General features: G+C 38.0%; 3 protein-coding genes across 4 annotated transcripts; 1 reads left to right on the top strand and 2 right to left on the bottom strand.

Annotated features, from left to right (window-relative positions):
* Positions 1–6: 6 nt before the first annotated feature.
* Positions 7–7,982, bottom strand: LOC106935753 (bromodomain and WD repeat-containing protein 1; the record flags this gene model as incomplete). The annotated part of the gene is made up of 9 exons (XM_015016394.1): positions 7,434–7,982; positions 7,261–7,319; positions 7,114–7,143; positions 6,849–6,908; positions 5,043–5,193; positions 4,719–4,817; positions 3,577–3,737; positions 2,233–2,454; positions 7–80 (listed from the first exon to the last, which is right to left on the bottom strand). Coding segments are annotated over exons 1-9 (893 nt in total), but the record flags the coding sequence as incomplete, so codon positions are not given.
* Positions 7,983–10,082: 2,100 nt separating this feature from the next.
* hmgn1a (high mobility group nucleosome binding domain 1a) lies at positions 10,083–14,010 on the bottom strand. Its single transcript, XM_015016420.1, has 6 exons — positions 13,795–14,010; positions 12,823–12,852; positions 12,441–12,470; positions 12,303–12,341; positions 10,508–10,627; positions 10,083–10,426 (listed from the first exon to the last, which is right to left on the bottom strand). The coding sequence occupies exons 1-6, from the start codon at positions 13,807–13,809 to the stop codon at positions 10,358–10,360; spliced, it is 303 nt and encodes a 100-aa protein (XP_014871906.1). The 5' UTR covers positions 13,810–14,010; the 3' UTR covers positions 10,083–10,357.
* get1 (guided entry of tail-anchored proteins factor 1) lies at positions 12,876–17,660 on the top strand. 2 transcript variants are annotated; one of them, XM_015016419.1, is made up of 5 exons: positions 12,876–13,101; positions 15,231–15,396; positions 16,382–16,449; positions 16,651–16,765; positions 17,246–17,660. In XM_015016419.1, the coding sequence occupies exons 2-5, from the start codon at positions 15,240–15,242 to the stop codon at positions 17,317–17,319; spliced, it is 414 nt and encodes a 137-aa protein (XP_014871905.1). In that variant the 5' UTR covers positions 12,876–13,101; positions 15,231–15,239; the 3' UTR covers positions 17,320–17,660. The 2 variants fall into 2 exon arrangements, with proteins under 2 accessions (XP_014871905.1, XP_014871904.1); XM_015016418.1 differs by lacking the exon at positions 12,876–13,101 and adding an exon at positions 14,182–14,562.
* The last annotated feature ends 150 nt before the right edge of the window (positions 17,661–17,810 follow it).

Here is a 17,810-nt window from a genome sequence, read left to right as displayed (position 1 = left end):
TCCCACTGCCAGAAGCAGACAGTAGCATCCGTTCCAGTGGACAGCATGTAACGTTTGGAGCCCTTTGCAAAAGGTGAAAACTAACAACAAAAGAAATGCGGGTCGGTACAGTGAATACTCAAGTTATTTTATGCAGAGAAACTTCCTCAATAATAGAGGGTTGAACATTAACGTCCCACTAAGCTCGGGTGGAAAAACCCCCCCTGAAAAATCCAGACTCAGGTCATCAGAGATGAGCATAAAGTTCATTTCGCTTTCTGGAGTGCCTAAAAAGCAGTGAGTATCTCATTTCATAAAACTGGTAGACCTGACAATCACAGCACCCAACTCACTACAACACCTACCTTCAAAATTTGGCTAATAAACACCAACAAAAAGGCTTTTGGTTTACTTGTTAAATATGAGGATCAGGGCTTCTGCATTTGGTTAAGTTTTTACACCAGTAACTCCAGAGGAAGTGAAAGCTGAACGGAGCTGTTTTTCAAATAAAACAAGACCTCAACTGACCTGCTCAATCAAGAAACATGTCGCATGGTGAAAAGACTGTACTGTCCGACTAGCAGGGTATATTGGTATATTATATTGACAGACTTCAATCTATAGGAAGTCTGTCAACCTATTCAGTCATATGTGGGTGACATTTCATTACTGCATAGTATGATTAAATAAAAGGTATTTCACAAATCACAGACAAAAATCAAATTCTAGATATGTTGTAGTCTTATGCAATCAAACAATACTTGAATGTCTTCAAATAACTTTTACACTTGCTATAACTGAACTGAGTTGTGGGGCTTTACTAAACAAAACATGGTTTGCAATGCTCTATAAAGTACTGTGGCGTTTGTTGTATTTCTACAAGACTTTTTTATTTTGTAAAGTGTGTTAGCACATTGATTGCTAACACAATCAATATGCAGAAAGCTGTAACTTATTTATCTGGTTGTAGTTCCCAGGAAAAAAATACCTCTAAAATATTTGGTTAATATCCGATTCATCTCACAAAGATTTGCTCTGACACTTTGGCAAAAGACATTACAGTAAGAAGCATGTGTCACAATTCATTTTCCTTTAACAGATGAAGAGCAACACTAAGGTAAGTCTTGGAATAAAAAAAAATGGACAGAAAATGACGTATTGACTACATTCCAATCTCTCTGCTTTGGCAGGATGACAGCAAGTTAAAATCTTTAACAATCTAATATAGCTATATCGCCCCCCCGACCCTGGTGAAAAAAGAAAAAGAAAAAAAAAAAAAAACACTGCGTAGGCAGGTCAGCTGCAGCAGTGAAGCAAGAGAACAGTGAGAGTTGCAAATAAATACACCTGACCAATAAAAAGCAGGTTAGCACAAACATAACAAATGTCAACTTGTTGAAAACGCAATTCTTTACCCTGCCTGACTGAAGCATATGACATACCAATGTACGTGTTGGTGAAATGTGTGAACATTTTCCAACTTTTGCTTGTTGGAGAACCTGATCTAAAGAAACTTAACGTTCACCAGAAGATCGGCCAGTATGTAGCAACCGGGCTCCTTCTGATAAAAGAGAAAACAAGCAGCAACACAACAGCTGACAGAGACCAGACTGAGTGCAACAATAAAGGCATTCTGCCACGTCTTATGTAACCAGGAATAATCTAAACAAATATACGCCTTCAAACTGTATGAAGTTATATGAAATTTGTGTTAGATTTTTTTTTTATTTATGCTCTTTAAGTCTAAATCACACTGGTATCTTACAGCACAAACCTTAAATCCTAAAAACATTTTTCCTTTTTAAAAGTCATGTCTTAAGATGTCTGAGCTTTATTTCCTCGATACAAGCGGTTCCTTTTAGGACTCAGTTTTAGGACTCCACTTTAGCCAGAACAACCATTTAAACAGAAGTAGCTTTCACTGACTCACTGTAGTGCGCATTGTACTTAAAAAAAATGTTCTGACCCATTTTGCCTTCCTCTTCTTCAGCTTTCAAGTCTAACCCCGTTCTCTGATGGAACACAACCATAGCGCAATGTTCCAGGTGAGCCATCTCAAGAGAAAGGCTCACCTGTGAGAATAAACAGACCTAGCAGGAACAGTTTTAATACAGTCTCGAAAGCATTACAAATCATCAACTAGATATTAAAAATGCCTCGACATACCTAACCTGCCCTCCTCTTATCTTTACAACGGGAGAAAGTCCCAATTGATAAATAACAGGGTGTTTTTATTGCTGCCCATTTCTTTACCTGAAGGGAGGTAATGGATCCACTGTGTCCCTGCAGCACAGCCATAGGAGCACAGGTACGAAGGCACCACACACGGATGGTCTTGTCACAGCTTCCTGCAGCAATTAGTGTGTTTTCATAGTTGACAGCCAAGTCTGTGATTTCTGCAGAGTGTCCTCTCAATGTTGAGTGAAGCCTTCCATCGAGCGAAGACCAAATCTTCACCAAACAGTCATCTGAGCCCTTAAAGACACAAGTTATTTCTGCTTCAGGACACGTGGTAAAACAGAGATCAGGTAGAAAAGATTTTAGCAGCACACCACAACATGCATTAGGGATGTCCTGAGAAAGAACTATTTAAACGGTTGATATCGGAGTCCCAGATTAAACACGACTTCCAATACATGTACTGCAGTGCAAAATCCAGACACGTACTTCACAAAGAAATTGGTTTTCCTTCACAATTTTCATCTTTTTTTTTTGTAACCTTTACAGTCACCTTCGCAGTAAAAGAGGGAGTGTATTGGATGTTTCAGCTCTCTGCCATGTGAGTGTCTATTTTCAAATATCACTCGACATGGAAGACGAATCCTGTAGATGTAGAGCGGACACCCCATAAACAGAAGCAAGCCATGGCTTTCTGCTGTTATTACCCGTCACTTCGCTGCTCTTGCAAAGACATTTCCCCATTGTGGGACAATAAAGGATATTTCTAGTTCTATTAGCACTCGACCCAGCTGTCTGAAGGTTGATTTCCAACCTTGGCACCTTTGCTGCAGTTCCATCCCCAAATCCTCGTCTATCTCTCTCTCTTTGCCCTTTTCCTCTCCAAATAAATACCACTGGTCTCAAAAAAAAATAAATAAATAAATAAATAAATAATCCCCCAACAATTTTCTGTTTGTGATAGAGCTGTACCGAGAGCAGCCAAAACAAAGTAAATTACATTTTATGAGCGTTTAAAGCAAAACCCTAACTTTTTAAAGCAGGAGAATTGCTGTTGCTGTACGTTTGTTCACACATGTTCAACTGGAACCGGAATAAAATGTTACAAGCAAAATTGGTCATATCAAAATATGCTTGGAAATGACAAAGCACCTCAAACTGATATGCATAAAAGCGTTGCCACAAGAGAGAGGAGAGCTCATTGAAAGATGCAGCGGTACATGTGGAGTCAGATACAATTAGAAACATAAGGAAATCCCACACAAACTCCAGTGGGTGTTTGCTTGAACAACTGGTAGACATAAAGAGGCAGAAGTGTATGGTATGTAGTTTTCATCTGCATACCATTGGACATCCCTAATGTAGAAAACAGTCAGGCTGCCAATATTTTATCAGTTAGGACGAGTGCTTCCATCTTACTGTGAAGATCCTGAGACCGGTTCGATCAAATGCGATACAATACACTGCAGACAGATGTCCCAGGATCCGCCGATGCAGACGCATGTGCTCATATGTGCTGACAGGACAGATGGAGCTGAAACGTTGCACTCCGGTCAGCTCCCTCCCTCGATGTACCTTCACTGTTAATAAAACACACCGGAGCACAGAGATAGAAATTGTAAGATTTGAAAAAGTGCTGACATTATGAGCCTCATTCAACATGTGTTGGTATGTTGAGTTATTAGATAAGCGAGAACCTCCACACAACTGATGGCCCACCACCTTAAGATGTGCACTGATTGCATAGACTGAAGATATTCCTAATGCAACAAACATCAGTGGCAGTAATTTCTGGTTTTACAACAGATTCTGAAAGTAGGCCATTGTGCCTCCAAACAATACAGCTCGTCAAACAAAATTCTGTTTCACCTACAAATTAAGATAGCATTGTTGTCAAGCTCAAATGTTTTTGTTACAAATTATTAAGCTATGGCTCAGGCCCCAAGTTCTTAACCAAACAACACACAGTGGGCGTGATGAATGTTACAGTAAGGTGTGCACAAACACCAAACAAACCGTTTTAGTTTATACTTATTCATATTTGCCTGGGAAAGAAAATAAAAAAAAATATCTGCATTAAAAAGTGTGGAGGGAGACACATTCTCAGAAGCCGTAAATAGTAACTTCATACGTGTAAAACACCCCAAATACCCTAGAGCCAAATATATGCATTACTTTTCTCATAGCAGGATAGGTTTCAGAGCTGAAGCACTGCTACAGGTGCGTCAAACAGGTTTAACAAGAATGCACAGAAAATAAGGCCCTCAATGCACAAAAGATTAGAAACTCTGTAACATCAGGGAATCTCGCCACTAAATTAAATGGAACAAATTTTATGTCAAAATTATGGCCCAACACTTCATCACGTGATAAAGGTGGCTTTATTGTGGCAGACAAACGGTGAGCTTAAAATAAAACAGCACTACAATGAAATCATCATCAAAATATTAAACTTCAAAGTACCACAAATAAAGGAATGACAAAATCACAGCAGATGAACGGAACACCTCTCAGCAAATATGCTACTAGTTAGTTTCATTTGCCACACCACTGGGACTTACCCTGATGTGGAGGTTGCTTCTGGTTCAAAGGCCTCTCTGGTGGTCTGCCCCGATGAAGGGCTGCATATGATGAAGCTTTGAGCTGCACACCGTCACAGTCTGAAAATCAGAAAGTTCATGATGTGCTTCTGCCGACTGCCAGATGAGTGAGTGGAACAGATGTCTCGGTATCACTCCTCACAAATGAACAAATGAAAAAACAACTGCTGAACAATCTCTGCTTGAACAAATGTTTTATGGAAACAAATTGAACTCCTCATGCGGTCTAAAGTAACAAAAACGCCGTCTCACATTCCTGAGCATAAAAATACACAAAGCCTGTACCTTTCGCAGTCCGAAGCATGGACTGCTTTCCAGACCCCAGGAGAGAGTGCACACCTGGGACACACGATGGGACCTCTTTATCGAGGAGTGGTCCAATTTGCTTACATATCTGTAGCAAATGGTCGGGTGCAACATGTCTGTTGGCAGCAACCTGTCAGGGCAAACACAACAAGAGCAGTGAAATTTCGCTATTCAGCTAGGAGCATATTTCCACAATTCTGTTGAATTTTAGTGTAAACTCTATAAGCAAGTCCCATACTTGTACCAAACGCTGTTTCACAATAGCTTATACATGGCGTACAGCTGCAAACTTGACTGACATACATAGGACCAGGTCCTCTTACCATACCGTTTGTAGTTTTAGTTTTCATAAAATTGAAAAATATTTGTTCGGCTCCTGCTTTGGATCAACCTTTATTCACTATTGTCTGACATTACCGGCAGTAAATATTACCGGTGGGAACAGCTTACATAACTTTACCAGTCCAAAGCTATAGCTACACGTTTTTGAGAGTTGCAACAATAGTTCAAGCTTTGTTTTTCATAAAATCCAATTCTTATTTATAGTATCATAATAAATGTTATCCCATGCCTCTTTACACAGGGTATCTACAAACAGCAGTTTTCACTTTTTTTGTTTGTTTGTTTTGTTTCAATAAAAAAAATAATAATAAATGCGATTTCTATGAAAATATTAAATTTATACAGTACAAATGCAATCAAAGAGACAATTACAAATTATTTATGTGTTTCAGATCATTCTTAGTTATAATATAATGGACGAAAACTCAGTCTGTAATGCCAAGGGATTAAAAAAAAAAAAGTTATCTTATAGAACCTAGTCAATTGAGTCACTGATAAAACACCTTCAAACCAACTCTGGCACTTACTCAGTTTTGAGTTTGAACCTGGATTTATTAATCCCAAAGGGGAATTAAGTAAAATCCTGATGAAATAGGCAATTTATTATTAAATTATTGAAAAGCAAGGCAGTCTACATGCATTATTTATTTCAAGCTCCTTGTTAGCATTGCTTCCAAAGCCATTTCCTGCCAACATGTGCAGCACAGATGCATGGATTTTTGGAAGATAAACATAAGTGTGCCATGGGTCTATACAAATGTTTTCAACATTTTTTAACTACATTGTTTACCAATACTTTTAACGGATCTATAAGATTTGTTTATATCAAATATCTCAACATTGGAAACAAATAAACCTTAGTATTTTTAAATAAGACTATTGTCTGTTGTTAAATAATCAAAAAAATCATACCAAAAGCTTTCTCCAGTATTTTAGACGTTTAATTTGTGCCTGGAGTCTGCATTATAACAAGTTAGGTGTCAGACAAAGTATTTTTTTTCATGCACTTCTCACCCCTTGTTCCTCAAGGCGTGGTTTGTATGCAAATATTCTCTTTCTTTAAAGAACCAATCACAGCGCAGGTCACATGCAAAATAACGCAGAGACAAAGAAACTCGGCTTGTGATTGGCTGAGAAAGCAGTCTCAGCAAAGCGACAAGCCGAACAACCCACCCTAACTGCAATACGACAGCTGGTACAAAAAACATTAAACTCCCATCCTAATGCGGGTTTTTGGTAGACCATTCTAAAGTTAACCATAAACAGTTAAGGTTTTCCGAACAAGTTAGGCTTTACAGTTCATTAAAAGTTAAAGATCTACATCAGCGGTTCAGATGGAAACCGAACAAAGACCGTAAACAAGCACAGAACGTGCAGCCCCCTCTGTCACAAGACAATAACAAGCATCGGCACTGAACTTGAAATCACAAAGTTAAATCTTACCACATCTTCGTATGTTCTAGGGTGTTCATTTCCCAGCCAGTCCAATCTTCCCGGTAAGAGCTGTCGAAAACAGTTTATCAAAGATGATTTACTTTAAAAATTGAAGCAGGTACACGCGTCTTTAAACCGGATGATGTCAAATAAGTGGGACGTAACGGGATATTAAAAAGTCCAAAGAGTTCACCAAGTTTATAAGCACAGTCAGCCTACAGCGAAGCAGCTAGTTAGCAGTTACCTAGCAAGCAGAGACAACCAAAATACAGACCTGATATTCTTCGAGTTCACTTGCTAGGACCTGGAGAGGAATTGAAAAGCAATCCAGATTAGGGTGCCTGTATATTAACTATTATCAAGTGCTCGTCAACTATGTCGAAATACAACAAAGTGTGCCAGTGAAAGCACGCCAGCTCACCTCAGCCGCTCTCCGACACGGACCCGTTGTTAGGAAACGAGAAATCAAGTAATAGAGCTCTGAAACGGAACAGTGAGTACATTAATAGCCTGGAAATCAGTCCAAGAATCAATTAGCACGAGCGATATTGGTGTAAATCAAGCCATCAATTGGGGTTTACTTCTGCGGCTTACCCGACTCAAGGAGCGAAATGTTCCGACTTTTGGCCATGGAAACGGCCGTGATTTGGAGAGGTGGAGTGATCTTCAGACTAACTTTGTTGCTAAAGAAAAATCAGATATATTTATTTAATTTCGGTTACACGTCGCTGACCCCCCTCCACGGTTGCTCCCGCTTTCTATTCAGCCTGTTTGCAGTCGCCATTGGAAGGATGAGGCCTCGGCGATACAACTTACTTCCGCCACGGCGGAGTAACACAGGAAAAAGGGGGCAGGGAGGGAGGAGCACTCCAGCAACAAAAGACACCACCGCGCGTTAGCTTGGTGGCTAGCCACAGTTATATTACATCATTGTAAAAATACAGAACTACATTGGACTAATTATTTTTATATTTTCAAAGGACAACACACATTTTAAAATTGATAAACACAGTGCTATTAATGTTACGCCCTCCCCCTTTTCTGATAGCAAGGTCGTGAGCTGTGCATGTGACGTCACCGATAACGGTTGCCAGCTCACTTCATCAAAATATACATTTCTTATGTCAAACCAGCGAACAAGTGTGAATACAATGTGTTCTAAAAATAAATTAATAAATGCTACAAGCTTGTCGTTTTTAGCTTTAGCTTTGTATATTAAAAAAAATTCTCCTATTCATTTATTTTTGATAATTTTGATTACTGTGGCTTGCAGTTAAAAAAAATGCTCCTCCTAACGAAAAAACAAAACAAAAAAACCCCGTTAAAATAAAAAATGAAATTACTCATACATGCATAACACATCGTAATGTTTTCCAATTTATTTCTATTGATTTTAATCATTTTGGGGTGAGGTGAGCTGCAACTCACCTCACCCCAAATTAAAGTAAAACAGAAATTTGAAATTTTCCAGAACAGTCACTAACTAACACCAAGCCTCTATAGAGGACATGTCTGTTGCCAAACGAACTTGTCTGTTCACACAATGAAAATGAGAAATCGAAAGTTGAGAGGAATGAAAAATAGAAAAAATGCCCCAGTGCAGCCTTGAAAAGTTTATAACATTCTGTGCTCTATGGACAGCAGCTGAACTTAATGCTTCATATGGATATTTATCCATTGACATGGGTGTAACTGTCAGATACTTTGTGCTAAGCCACAACTGAACAAAGAATATCAGCTGTATTTTTGTGGGTTAAAAAGAATAAGAACTGGAGCCTTTCCCAATGGTTCAAAGCCACTAAAAGTTGTATTTTCATTAGCTATAAGCAATATTCATCAAAGCAAAATGACATCAATGCTGGAATAAAAAAAAAAAAAAGATTTTTGACTTTGTGAAACAAGTAGAATTTTTCAATTATCTTTTTTTTGTTGTTTTACCATATCTCTGTGTAATATAATCTTGGTTGTTTGTCTTCTATTTGAACTCTTGAAATGAATTAAATTTCAAGATTAAATTAAGACACTTGTCGAGAATAGGCGCCATACAAAAAAAGTCAACTGACACAACGGACACACATGAAAGTAAGAAGGCTGATCTTTGCCTTGCATATTAAAACCTAATTTTGTAAAAAAAAAATAAATAAAAAAATTATCTGCACTAATAAAATTCAATGCAAACTAGTTCACCCATTTTAAAGTAATTTTGATCATTTAAGTAAAAGGTGCATAAATATTACTTTGTGGATTTTCTGGAACTCACACATACTTTTTGTTAAATGTGCCTTACGTTTTCCAGAGAAACCACAAACTTTCTTTAGTCAAGAGCTACTGACTTCATTCTGTTTGGATATTTGACCACTTTTCTAAGCAGAAATGATTAGAAATTTTAAGTAACGATCATTTCTTTCTTGGTTGTTACTCGAGTCCATGTTAACAAAACCCTAACGTCACTGTTGACAGTGACAATGGATTTTGTGACATCTTTCAGTTTTTGGCCAGTTTAACCAATATTAGTTAGGGTTTTTCCTAAGCAACCTACTTACTTCCTTTTTGCCACAGAGTAAGAATTTGGGTCAAATGGCTGAAAATTGGGCCCAGTTGGGAAAATTATTCTATATACATATAAAAATAGATTTTGAAGGCTGGAAGGTCTCTGAGAAAATTTAACCTTAGACCTACTGAAAATATTATGTGGGCTATGTGCTAGTGAAGCAATCAACAAACTCATAATTTATGTTAAGAGTGATTTATCAATTCAAAATTATGGCAGGACTTTGCCATAATAAAAAAAAGTGACTTCTATGCAGCTTTCTAATAGAAAATTGCATAGTTTTCTGATAGAAAGCTGTGGCTCTACAACATGGGGTAAGCTGTAGTCCCAGTGTAGAAAAGATGCAGGATTCACTGTAGGTAGAGGGTGTTGCTATTCATGTTAACATTATGAATGAAGGCCAAGTTAAAAACAACAACAAAAAACAAAACAACTTTGCAAACACAACCATTTTAATTGGCATTTTATACCACCTATAACATAAATGCATTTGGAAAAGATAAAATCCCCAAACCCAAGATCCTAAAAGGATAAACAACTAACTCTGCAATGTGTTACACCGTTGTTTACTACTGTACCAGAAAATTAACATTTGTTTCAGATGGGGGTAAAAACAAAAACAAAAAAAAAGTGAAAGCTGAGCACCAAAGTACAAACACAAAATAATGCTTTAGCTTCCACAGCATTATTCCACTCACAGCATTTTGAGAATCCATAATAGTACCGGTGATATGGTCCCTCTGAACAAACTCTCTCTTTCTCTCTCCTGAAAAATGTATGATGCCACAAAATACAATCAACACAATGACAGAAAGGGTCCCTTCACAAAAGCTTTGGAAATTTAACAGACATTTAAGTATTTTAAAAATGCAATCACATCCTTAAAAACAATGCCGTCTTAAGAAAATAGCTGATAAAAATATTCTCTGCATTTTACAACAAAAAGTAGTACATTAAACCATCTCCGCTACTCTGCTTTCTCATCCTCTTCAGCCTTGTCTTCCTTTTCGTCTGCCTGACCATCTGCTGCAGCAGCCTGTCAATGAATAAAGCAGACATGTTTAGCAGTTTGTTCTTACTATGAAACCAGGCCCATTAGGCACCAGTGCTACCGTACCTCCTCAGCTTTGGCCTCGCCATTTTCTGCAGGAACTTCTTTCTCTGCTTGGGCTTCTTCTTTCTTCTCTTCAGCCTTGGCCTTTGCTGCCTCCTTTACCTTCTTGGTCTTAGGAGGAGCCTGTCATTAACATCAATGCAAGGCATTGGGGGAAAAAAAACAAAACAAAAATAACATGATCTTTTCAATCACAGCTATAAGAACCAGGGTCTTGTTTGCTTTTCCACTAGAAGGGTTGCGTTGCACCTTGATGGCCAGATTTTGACCAAATATATTTGGTCAAAATCTGCTTTAAATACCAGTCATCGGATCTCACCTGAGCATGCTCAGTCAATAACAAACAAGGTCTGTATAGGATATAAAATTGATCACACTACAGCTGTGAGACACAAAGGACCACCCTTTAACCTGATGAAACAAACACTCCCCATTTTTCAGACCAAAAGCATTGTGTGCTGGGGCCAGCTTTCACATCTGGCCCCACAGGTCCGACGTGGACAATTTTGTGAAGTGTAAGATATAGACATTTGAAAGTGAACAATAGATAACAGGTATGCAGAAAGCTGTGCCTTACATTTTTTCTGTCCCTCCTGTTACAAGGATGCGACATTTCATTATAGGTACGGTGTGTTCATGCATTGTTAGTTTTTCCATCATACATAGAGTTTCACATATATAGACCAAGAAAATGGCTTAATTACCAATTAGGGGACTTCTGTATGAATTTTATTTAAGTTCTACTGGATTTTATCTAAAGGAATCTGAGAACAAAAAAGGCAGGCTAAATACTATTGCACAGCACAATTTTCAGATTTCTGTGATTAAAAATAAGACCTATTTTTCACTGTGGGAAGCAAAGAAAACGACAATACCACCGTTTGGTAGGCCATGCACTACAAATGAGAAAGTTTCAGAGTGCAGGACAACCAGCGCCACTTTTGGTCTTAACAATGCCTCTCTGGAACCTGGATGTCTCTTGATAAAAAGGGTAATTTCAGTTAAACTCAACATTTTTTCATACTCAATTACATTTAACCCCAGTAGACCTACTGAGGGGGCTATGTAACGTGGCTGTGTTTATTTGCATGTAAATTGGACAACTGTAATCTGACAATAGAGCGTAGATTTAGGAGCGTGAATGCATATGAATTACCCCGGTAACACTTTATTTGAAGGGGGTTGAATAAGACTGACATGACACTGTCATAAACATGACATAACACCTGTCATGAACATGAATAAGCCTTCATGAATATTTATGACTGTTGTCATAAAGCGTCATTCGGTAAATTATGACACTTTTAATACAAAGTTGACATTATTCAAAATGTCTTTATGACAACTTGACATTAACCAAGAAATCATTACTGATATAAATTTGTTATAAAAGTATTACTGATTGCACTTTAAAAATTAGGTAACTTTATGTTATTAAAGGTAAAGTTTAAACAGATTTCCTGGTTAATGTCAAGTTGTCATAACAAAGACATTTTGAATAATGTCTACTACGTATTAAAAGTGTCATAATTTACCGAATGACGCTTTATGACAACAGTCATAAATATTCATGAAGGCTTATTGATGTTCATGACAGGTGTTTATGACAGTGTCATGTCAGTCTTATTCAACCCCCTTCAAATAAAGTGTTACCAATTACCCCTGATCCATGTTGATACCAAATCTGTCAGAGCTATGGAGATTCATGAACTCCTTCTGACCACAGTTCTGGTAATGTGCAAAACAAAACAAAAAATAAAGGTTTAACCACCACCACTGGAAAGCTGCGTCTTTCTACCTTTGTCTTCTCTGGTTGTGGCTTTTCCTGGGTCTCTTTCTGCAATGCACAGAATTTAACATGGGAAAAGGAAAATGCATTGCAATGGCCGGGCATACAAGTTGAATTCTCAGTCTCAAAAAGGATAGTGAAGCTTACCTCCGACAGCCTTTGAGACTTCCGTCTTGGCTGCAAAACAAAGATTCTGAGTTAAATAAAATATTGATGAGTTGGGATTTAACAAGTTCTTTAAAAGTCAGCAAACAATTATCCTATCCACAATAATTAGCATCAAAGAGATTAGGACATTAATAAATTTAATTATGTGTTAAAACAGAAAGAAAATGCAACTGCTTAAAAAAATAAATAAACCACACACACACACACACCAATATGTTTTTTGCATTTCTTCTAAGCACTGTAAATCAGTCAGTACGTAAGCCTATAAGTGCATAACCCCCTCTGGCTACAGCATTTAAACTCTGATCCCATCACTACATTATGTCATCACTTAGATTTTTTTTTTTTAAGACATACTCACCTCTGCAGCTGCATCTGCATTGGAAGTTCCCTGTGAAAAGTCAGAGAGGTGGAGAAGGGGTGGGGGAAATTAACAAGCACTGAACAACAACCATTCATGAGTGAGCTAAAGTGGGTGTGTGGTGGAAAGGGGGATGGGCACCTCTCTTTCCCGCTAGCTGATCAAGAATTTATGCAATCTGTACGAAATGTGACAAAAGGTCCTAGGCGTTTCTAGCTCAGATTCGGGGTTAAGGATTTCAAAGCATCAATAATGGTAGCCTAAAAACACATTTTAAAGGTAAGCCAAATATGCAATTTATTTTATTTTTTGCAGTATTGGGTTTCAGACCCAATGGAATCGGCCAGCTGTGTCGCTGTTTTCTTGGACACATCAGCTGCCATGATGATCCATAAAGAAAAGACAGACCGCCTCGGGAGTGACGCACACCATCTTAATACTGAGGACAGTCAAAGGTTAATATCCCAAGCAATGTAAAGCGGTAAATATGAAGAAAACCCGCCACCACATTTAGTCGCTGCAAAATCTACCCAACGAAGCTCAAACTAAGCTTAAAATACAGTGTTTCACGACTGAAATTCCTTGAGGTCGCAACCTGTATGCTTCCTCGACGATAGTTAACACCCCTTTGTTTAATCCCAACACACACACACACACACACACACACACACAGGACTATGAAGTAGCCAAGCAGTTCAGAAACCTGCCTGAGCGTGCATTGCTATCAGGATATGTGGCTCCGGGAGCGAAACTTATTTGGCTGTGCAGGCGTGTTATCCCTGGGCTGAGTAAAAAGGCGCCACTTCACATTGTGAACACGGCAGACCTGAGCACATCCGACTTGGACTCCATGTAAAACCATTGAACACTGAGGACATTTATCCTTCTCCATCCCAGCTTCAGATACAAATGCCTGTACAATGTTTACAGCTAAAATACTTTAGACATGCTTATACACACATTTAAGCTTACCTTTTTCCGTCCCATTCTCGGTTTGTTTTGGCGAGACAGCTACAGTAAGGAAAATTTCAACCTTCTTGTTCCGATAAAACTAAGAAAGCCTGCAGGTTAGACGTACACCTCAACCCTATACTTCCAGGGAAGTGTGCTAACGTTATATTTAAGGTTCAACCAGTACCAGAACTAGCTTTAACTGGATTGGATCCCTCGCTCCTTATGTATTTTATCCCTTGTCCTACCAACCTAGCAGGAAGAGTGAATCTCCGCCCAATGTTCCCAGTGATTGGCTTTGAGGTTCAGGCAGCATATTTTTGAAACACAACATCTTTACCTGTGTGGGTAGGACGGTGTGCCAATCAACTATTAGTGTTTAACTATGAGGAAAGCACGATGGGTGTTGTCAGTAAAAAAGGAAGCAGAAAAACCACCGTGAAGGTATAGGCCTTAGTGATTAGATAACATGAAATGATTATCAGCAAATCACAAGAGAAATGTGGCAAAACCTGAAACAATATTTGCACAGATATAAAGCACCCTCAAGAGGGGGATATGCCGCATAATTTTGCTTGCACGCCCGTGCTTATTTGTTGAACAGAGATTAGTGAAACATATGTGATAGTACAAAAGTAGTCTATCAGCTCCACCTGTAATAGTGAGCTGAATAGCTGTGGGAATAACACTGGTGGAAACATGGCGACAGGCTGCGCATGGTTCCTGGTGCTGGGCTCCGTGTTTCTCTGCAATCTCATGAAAATACTCCTGCCTAGCATTTCATCTTTCGTAAGTAGGGGGTTCTGCTTTGTCTATGTCAACTGCGGATTTGAGCACTGTTTCGCATTTATATAATATTATAATCTCTTTTAAATAGAATGCTAAGCTAGACGCTGCTAGCTTAGCATTTAGCAAAGCTAATAGTGTTAGCTTGCCGTAAACAAAACGAGGCTTATCTGGCTGAAGGCCGGGTGGAGTTTTCACCACAACGATCAAGTTACGACCCTAACGTGTAAAATGTAGTACCTTAGCTGTTTTGCACAATCCTTTGTATTTAGTCTCAGCCACTCTACTAACCACATCACTTAATTTAAAATATTCAGAACTGCTCCGTGCATTATATTGTCGTATATATATTTGCTGCTGTGACAGTTATTTAGGGACCTTATTATTAATTTTGAAAATTTTAACTTTTTAAATAAATGTAGTTCAATAAATCTCCGTTCTTCCACCAATCAAGCAGCTCCGATAGGTCATGAGTGTTTTTTTTTGTTTGTTTTTTACATTATTATGTTATAACAGCATAAATTGGAGAAAGGCTGTCAAATTGGCAGCACTTGAAAAACTTGGTATATAGTGCTTGTTGCCTATATACTGTCACTCATTAACTACTTCCCCTACATTAAAAGCCATCCCTTTATTGTACTCAGTAAAACAGTTTTTGTTTTTCTTTTAAGCTGACAAAGATGGTGCAGAAAGACGCCGAGCAGGAGAGTGAGATGAGGACTGAAATCCAGCAGATGAAGAAGGAGCAGTCCTCCATAAGCATGATGGATGAGTTTGCAAGATATGCCAGGCTGGAGCGTAAAATTAACAAAACTACAGATAAGCTTAAGACACATGGTAAGATAAAAACGAACACACATGTTCACCAATTCAAGAGGTACATCATATTACTGAACAGCAAGAATCTTTCTTATAAGCTAGCAAAATGTAGTACGTGCTTTATGTTTATTATTACCAGTACAGCTTAGGTTGGAAAATCTACTGTTGTACACATAGAAAAATGTGAAGTAGTTCAACAAAGAAGGCTGTGCAGAAATTGAGTTCTCTGGATGTGCAGAGCTGTCAGAGACACTTAAAAATGCAACTATGGCTGTGAAAATGATTTCACAAAGTATTCGCTCAAGCGGCCTGAATATAAATGCATGGTGCACTTCTTGGATTTTTACTAGCTATAACAGTGACGTATCTTATTTCCATCCTTTTCACTGTAGCACGCCAGTTTGTGCTGATTTATCTCAAAAATCCCAATTAGTGACTTTTTGGTTAAAATATGACGTGAAAAATATGGAGGGGTATAAATAATTTTGTGAGGTACTGCACTTCAACCTTTGAAAAAATTCACTTTTTAAACACATATGACTCAAATGGGGACGTGCTCAGTCTTTCACAGCTGTTTAGATCTGCCGCAACAGACAGAATTCAGCAACTGCAGGAAGTGGCTGGAGGTTTGATGTTTACAAAGTATTTGCTGGGAGCAACAGCTGCCTGTTGTCCAATGCAGACAATCTAAGAACCGTCTCACAAACAAACCAGAAGTCGACATTTGCCTGGCCAAATCCGTAATATTTGTACAACTGCTAAATTAATGAGCATGTGGCATCATGAATATGTTTTTAGTGACTCTTGCAAGAATGTTTGCATGCATATATTTTCTCTATTTACTCTCTGTCTGAAATACATTGTTTGGCAATTTCAGATAAAAGGCACCTATAGTGGTATTACATCACTACCTACATACTTATATTAATTAATTTTGTTCTAATACTGAGCACACATGGATACATATACTGCAAATGATTGCATGTTTGATTTACCTTTGCAGTGCAGTCGAGAACCGCTCAACAAGCCAAAATGAAATGGGTTGTGAACATCATCTTTTACATACTGCAGGTAGGTGGACAATACAAACAGTAACACAAATATATCTGTAAGTTGTACAAAAAATTATCTTGCTGCTCTGACCACTTGTAAGATCTAAACTTATAAACTTTGTTAGAAAATAAACACAGTAAAATTAGTATGACAAGCTGCAAATAGAAGCAATGTAGGAACTATTTACAATTTCAAATATGTATTCCTTTCTGTTGTCAGGCTGCTCTGATGGTCTCACTGATATGGAAGTATTACGCTGATCCAGTGACTGTGGTCCCCAGTAAATGGATCGCTCCTGTGGAGCGACTCGTGGCTTTCCCAACAGGAGTGGCAGGTTGTCAGTCTGCTGTTTTTGTTGTGTCCAATATAAGATAAGCCAAACAATTTACACAATGGTTATTATTGATATGCATGTCTCGATGACTAGTTAGTGAAATGTTACTTTAAAGCTTTTTTTTTTTTTTTTCTTTTACATTTTATCAGTTGATAACACTTGATCAGTTTCAAGATGTTCCAGGGTCGATCATGACTATATATGGGGCTACAGAAACCACCAGAAAGAGGCTCCATTTTTATGAACTAATGTCCTCGTTTCTAAATAATGATCAACATGTTGGATAAGATGACATCTTAGTATTTCAATTTGTACATTTCTCTGCATAAGAGATCATTTTATACTGTTCAGTTTTAAAAACATGACAACTTGAGAAAAAATGGTATATATAATGTTAACCAGTGAATAACCATACTTGGCGCAGGAACAGGAAATGAAGCCTGCAAATGAAAAATTCACAGAGCTGTTCTTTTCTTGCAGGTGGTGTGGGAATCACTTGTTGGCTGGTGGTTTGTAACAAAGTAATCACACTGGGCCTCAGTGCCATCAGTTAGAGAACTCGGCTGTGATTCGGCTGCCTGCACGTCTTCTTGGAAATGAATTTGGTGTTTAACACGAAGATAAGACTGCTCTCCAATTGCAGTATTAATTTATTATTATTGTAACATTGTGTTTTCTATTTTTGTTGAATGAATGTTTTGATTTCTTACCAACTGGATAGAATTGTGACATTTTCTTTCTTTCTTTCTTTTAAATAAACTATTAAAACCAAATTTTGTATTTTCCAAGTTGGGAAACATCCAACAAAAACAACTCGGGTAGTTTTTGTTTAGTTCCAAAAATATTGGTCTGATTTCTTTTTTTTAAAGTCAAAACAAAACATAAGAAATTCTAATATTTGTAATTTTTTAAAACCTTTGAAAACAAAGCTTTCATCGCTGCAGTGAGATTTTATCTGACAAAACTGACTGTAAGATGCTATGATCCGTTTGAAGATTCTTAATCTCGCCACAAATGATTTCTCTTGTGTATTGAGGAGTCATTG

The sequence above is a fragment of the Poecilia latipinna genome, unplaced genomic scaffold (genome assembly GCF_001443285.1).
Source record: "Poecilia latipinna isolate Pla-1442-1.1 unplaced genomic scaffold, P_latipinna-1.0 Scaffold2014, whole genome shotgun sequence".
In the NCBI taxonomy this organism is placed as follows: Eukaryota; Metazoa; Chordata; class Actinopteri; order Cyprinodontiformes; family Poeciliidae; genus Poecilia; species Poecilia latipinna.
The sequence above is the reverse complement of the archived record's forward strand: the minus strand, read 5'-3'. Positions and strand labels throughout refer to the sequence as shown.